Source organism: Empidonax traillii, unplaced genomic scaffold (assembly GCF_003031625.1).
Source record: "Empidonax traillii isolate 1590-97213 ecotype Southwest subspecies unplaced genomic scaffold, ASM303162v1 scaffold475:size860808, whole genome shotgun sequence".
Taxonomy (NCBI): domain Eukaryota; kingdom Metazoa; phylum Chordata; class Aves; order Passeriformes; family Tyrannidae; genus Empidonax; species Empidonax traillii.
The window spans coordinates 302,182-308,181 of NW_020955668.1; the positions used below are offsets into that span (position 1 = coordinate 302,182).

A 6,000-nucleotide genomic window follows, 5' to 3' on the forward strand; every position below is an offset into this window, starting at 1 on the left:
ACTTTTTTTTTTTTTTCCTGCATCCTTATTCATGAAAAGACTTTTCTCCCAAGTATTTCTGGGAAGTAGTTCCTTAAAGTGTTCAAACTAGTCCTTAAGGAGTTGATATTGCCAGTTACAGCAGGTTGGTCAGAATGCCCTGGGACCTTGCTGGTACCTGTCAGGACTGCTTTTGCCTTGTCTGGTAATTAAAGCTGTTTCCATTAAACACAGCTCTGAACCCCCTCTGATGTTGCCCACCCCAAGAATTCAGTGTCGTGTTTCCAATTCCAGAATCAAGTTGTCAAATGCCGGAACCATCTTCTGGATAATCTGCTTAAGATGCAAAATCTCATCTTGACCCTTTTGTGTTTGTTTGGAGTCAGAGCCCTGCAGCTACAGCTGGATAAGAGGTGGGTAACCACACAGTAAACGGTGCCAAACTATGCATTTGATAAGTGGCTTGTACCTACTTGGAAAGCAAACACCCTGGCTATTCCAGTCAGCGTGTCTCTGGAGAAAGAGCCCTGAGAAATTTAATTTTCAGTTTATAGGTTCAGATGATTTTGTTTCTTTCTTTTGTATCTTTCCAGATTCACTGGCTACTCTGTAATGCTCTTAATTATAGACTTAAATTCCAAAACTGTGTATTTAAAAGGGGGGAAAAAAACAAACTGGAAAAAATGTTTTAAAAAGCCAAGCAAAGATGGAATTATTTTAATGAGCCACCATTGCTTTAGATTCATATATCCCAGCTCCAAATTTCTGAAGCTGACTGAATAACTGAAGGGATTTATGTCTGGGAAGATGAGTAGGACAGTTTTGTTGATAGCTGCACAGCAAGGGGATAACTTCTCATTGGGCTTCGGGTTTTAGATCTGGAAAATGCTGTCTCATCCCTTGCCTGCTGCTGGTGCACTCCCAGCAACTGCTGGGGGGAAGGGGAGCGCAGGAGGGGAGTGTCAGGAGGGGGCTGCTGGGCTAGGGAGCAATCAATTTCTCTGGTCTGTCCATCAGAGGAAGGAGATGAATTTTTGTGGCCTATATTTTTAATAGTTTGCTCCAAAGCTATCAGTGGTATTGAACAGCAGAGATCAGTCAGGAAAGGCTGCTGTACAGGCAGCTCTCTGCACGCTCTATGTGTGCCTGAAAAATGCCTCATCCCTGGGCTGTTCGTTCCCTGGCAGAGGAAATTAACTCATTAACCATGCAGACGTACATGCAGAGATTCAAATCCTAAACTGTTTGCCAAGAGGATGTCAGACAACTGCCTGTTTTTGTTGGGGCATGAAAATGAATGATCTGAGACAGTTCTTTCTGTATTTTGAAGTTTTCATAAATTGAGAGAGGAAGGAGTTCTGTTTATGTAGAGCAAGGTTTGATCCTGTTAATATAATTCTTCATACAAAAACTTCCTGAACAAAGGATATTTACCAGCCACAAAAGCAGTCTGTCTTTCCTTTCCTTACCTGTCTTTCAAGCACCATCATACCCCATTTAAATACTTCAATGGGATATGACCAAATCACACTCCTTTCATCCAGCAAAATTCCTTTGTCAGCTGTTAGTCTCCAGCATGAGTTCATCATTAAAGGACAAGGTTAAGGTTTTGTGTGTGAAGTAGCTTGCAGCTGGGAAAATTCAAGAAGGAAGAGATACAAATTAAGTAAAATCCTGTTTTAATCTGTTGGAGACGCAAAAAGACAGTAGAGGACAGGGAATCTCTGTTTCTGCTTTGCATTCTTTTCTCTCCCTTTCATCAGCACTTTGGGGAATTGTTAGACTTGAGTTAGAATTGTCTTGCCCATATTCCAGAATTGCTGGCAGGTGTTGCACAGACCTGCTCTCAGACACCTGCCACCAGCACCCAGAGAGGGGTGTGGGTGTGTGAGATGAGGGGAACTGCTCCTTGCAGAGACCTTCAGGAAACTGGTGTAGTGTGGCAAGAGGCTCAATGGCCCAGCCTAAGCTGCCAGAATTCAGACTTTAAATAAACAGCAGTTGGATGGTTTGTCATTGCACAAGTCAAGACAAGGCTTTGTTTTGGTATTATGCAAAACAGTCACGTGGTTTTGAGATACGAATTTGTTTACTGTGATATGAATTATATTCAATCATAATTAAAAATAAAGGGAACTTAGTGTGTAGCTTAACCGGCCTCTCCCCAGTATCATGAGGGAGATAACAGAGAAAAAGAGGTTGCTGACAGGTGAGATGGGAACTTAGGGTCTCTGAATTGCCTGCTGGAGGACCTTCTCTTTAGTTGCTAATTATATGATCTGATACAAGGGGCAAACTTACCAGGCACAAAGTTAAGAGCCAAAATCTGAGAGCCAAGGTTGCTTACATATAATCCTGTAGTTAGATCTACCTGAGGCAGGATTGGCACCAAACTGGGACTGAATCCTCTGCTTAGAGAGAAATAGGGTAATGCAGTTGCCTTGAGGTGGCAAACCTTCAGGAGCCACTGTGGATGCTTGCCCTATATAGATCATCTACGATGTTGTCTTGAGTCCAGAGCTTTCCTAAAAAGGTTTCAATGTAAAACAATGCCTGTGCAAACTGCCTGCTTCCTTGGGAGAGATCCAACAGCATTTAAATGCCTCCTGTGAACCCTTTCTGAAGGTCATCAGGAGAGGAGAAGGCAGGAAAGGAGTATCCCACTTGAGTATTGGCTAATTCAATCTGGTGATGATTCATGTTTTACATGCCAGGATGGCTTGATATTTCATGTGTTTGTTACCTTTTATAGCAATGCAAAATATGTAGAATTCAATTGTACAAATCACAGTGACAGAACAATAGCTGAACGAAATCAAAATACACATCTCACCCAGCCTTATCAACCTTGGCATTCTCTGGTAAAGATACCAGTAAAACCCATAACCATGAGAAGATCTGTGCTGTGCTTTAACAGTCTTTGAAAACCTGATGAAAAAGTAAATGGTCTCTGTAGCAATTCCCGAAGGTGGTAAATTTGGGTTTTTTTACCAAATGTAGTTAAAACAAGACTCCTGCCCTGTGCCTGATGAAATCAATGGCAGTTTAGCAACTGGCTCCAAGAGCAGCTTGGCTAAACCACTGGTTGTACAGCACAATAGGATACAGATACCTTCAATTTATGAGTAACTCAGGAGCAGAAGCAAACACCAGCCATGGCACCAGCCACCTAAGGGGAATTTTGAAAGATGGTGAGAAAAGCCTTTTTTCACTTCTTGCTTCAACAATCTTCAACAGTGTGAGCTCCTATAATAATTGGTATGCTGTGCTGGCCTTTCTGTGAATCTTGCAATTTTTTTAATTAACTGATAAATTCATCAGTCTGGCAGAGATTTGCCTCCTCTACATTCAAATGGAAAATTGTTCTTAATTCATTAGTACGGAGAATTATTTGTGAGAAAAAAGATGAAGACATCTATATATTATTTTCCAGATGAGCCGTTTTTCAATTGTTTCAGTATGGGGTAAAAAAACCCACTCCCCAAAACTACAGAACTATTCTTAGTTCCACAGTAAGAACTGTGTTTGTGTACATGTCTGTGTGTACACACAGATATGCCATTTTTTATTCAGACCTTTTTCTTTTCTGTGTAGTCATTCCCCATCTGAGCCTTCCAGGCTGAAAACTTGTGGCAGCAGTGGCTTACAGACCACTGCACTGCATGACATTACAGACAGTACTCTCATAATGCAGCTCAGCCTCTAAATTTAATGTTCTGTTTGCCTGGTGAGGAGAAGCAGCCAAAGCAGGTCAGAGTTTGGGCTCAGAGGATGATGATTCATGGCTTCTGTGGTTTCACATATGGCACTATTAAAAATAAATTAATTAAAAATCACCTTGCTGCACCAGCAATTGCTTTCACAGGTGCTAGCACTGAATTTTGGGTTGCTAGTGGGGCAGTAGGTGACTTGGGCCACTCGGGATCTACTTCAGAAAACAACTTAACTAGAGTTTTAGCTGCGATCACATTAGGATATCCAGCTGTGATGAGTTATTGTGTTTTCATATCTTTTCCTAGCGATGCCTGGAGGCTGGATGGATCCTCTGTGCACGCTGTCAGACTGCCCCAGTCAGTTCTGTGCTGGGTTTGTTCCTGCCCCGCTGTGCTCTGCAGCACAGGCCTCTGACGCGAGTGACGGCGTCGGCGTGGAACGTCGTCTCGCTGTGCGGCGGCAGAGCAGAGCTCTGTCTGCAGCAACTCACAGAAACAAATAGGAAACAGGATTTCCCCCAACAGGCGTCTGATTTTTCAGAAATGAACCGTTGTAATGGGATGTACAGCTGAGCAAAGCCCGTGATTTATAGTGAATGCCTTCAGACTTGACAAACATGGCAGGTGAGACCTCTAGCACCCTTCACCTGAGCCAAACTGTAGCTGGTTCCCTTTTTCTCTCAGTATTTACTAGAAACAATGTTGTTGTTACCATTTTGTACAGGGTGGGTTCTGGTAACTGCCAGACCACAAAACTTTGACCCTGTTTGTTTGCCACAAATGGTAGCAGATTTACATGCTCTCCACCCTCTAGGGACCCGGGAGAGCTGGCATTTGGCTCCTGCTGCAGCCTCAGAGAGATGCCCTTTCAGGAATTCAGCTCTCCAGACAAAAAGTCTCCCTCTTCACATGAGAGCATCCTTGAGTGAGAGCATTGCAGCACATTTTAAAAGCTCTATCTGTCTGGAAATTTTCCAGTCAGTCCCTCACCTACTGCTGTCGTCCTCCTCCTCTCCCCCTCCCTTCTTAAAGCTTCCCAAGCAGATCCATATCATTAATATTTCAGTATCAGCTGCACACGGGCATTGGCTACACTGCAGCACACTTCATCAATAAGAGCCAGCGAGGGCTGTGAGGTTTGCCACACTGCCTTCATCCAGCGGAGGAGCGAGAGCAAAGGCAGAGCCTGGCAGGGAAACAGAGTATCTGCCGAGGGTAAGGCTGCAGCTCGCAGTGCCAGCCTTGAGGTGCTTTTTGCTGCTCTCCCCTATTCAGATCATCCCAGATAATACCTTAACAAGCAACCAGAATGGATGTCTTTAAGAAAGGTTTCTCCATCGCTAAAGAAGGTGTGGTGGCTGCTGCAGAAAAGACCAAGCAGGGAGTGACAGAGGCTGCGGAGAAGACTAAAGAAGGGGTAATGTATGTAGGTAAGAGATAAGTAGTTTGAATCTACCTTTGAGCATGAACAGCTGCATAGATTGTCTCTGGGAAAGTCTGGGGAAATTATATTGTGGCTGGAGCAGGGAGGTCTGGATCACATCCTCAGCTCTACACAGAGTTGCTTTGTAAACCTGGGGTGCCACAGCCTCCCCGTGCCTCAGTTTCCCCAGTTGTAAATTAGACATAGACAGGTTCACTACTATGGGGGAGGCAGAATAAATGTAATGTTATGGAGCAGAAGTTCAGGTGTAAGGTTTCTGTTAGACCAGTCACTGATTGTTTGCAGGGTGAGTCAGACACTCTCCAAGCATCTGAGCGCTGCTGGTCTCCACCTCACCTCCACACTGAGACATGCTGAGGAGGTCCCTGAGAGGAGCCAGCAGTGATAGCAAGAGGGGATTGCAGGATGCATCTGTTTCCCCACAAACAAACTGTTTTATCCTGAAATCCATCTCTTGTTCACCAACCGATTTCGTTGCCCGTGCACACATTAATCTTGCTTTGCAAGAGACGCCCAAATTCCTTTTTCCCAAAGAATAGGATCTGGGAAACAGCACGCCTGATGTCCTGTCTAGAGACCTCTCTCACAGTTAATGGGCTGTTTCAGAAACCTCTCCTTTCAAGGTCACCCTTGAAACCCACTATCTTCACTATCTAGCAAATGCAATTATATGGCTGGATGGTCAGATATTCCAGATAATACAAAATCTACAGAGTCTTAGGTTCCCAAGACTGATTACCTTGCTGCTGATTACTGTGTTTCACACAGCTTTCTATTTTTGCTAGATGTGGAAAAGAGGGTTTATTTTAGTTGGAAAGTTTACACGAACATTCTTCCTGCTATCATACTGCAATATCCACAGCT

At 43.8% G+C, this 6,000-nt stretch overlaps 1 protein-coding gene across 1 annotated transcript in view; it reads left to right on the forward strand.

Moving 5' to 3' along the window:
- The first annotated feature begins 4,745 nt into the window (after nt 1–4,745).
- Nucleotides 4,746–6,000, forward strand: part of SNCG (synuclein gamma) — a 16,654-nt gene continuing 15,399 nt past the window's right edge. The window contains exon 1 of the mRNA XM_027895963.1: nt 4,746–5,122. Coding sequence (XP_027751764.1) covers nt 5,002–5,122 — 121 coding nt within the window. The 5' untranslated portion in view covers nt 4,746–5,001. The remainder of the gene's footprint in view (nt 5,123–6,000) is intronic.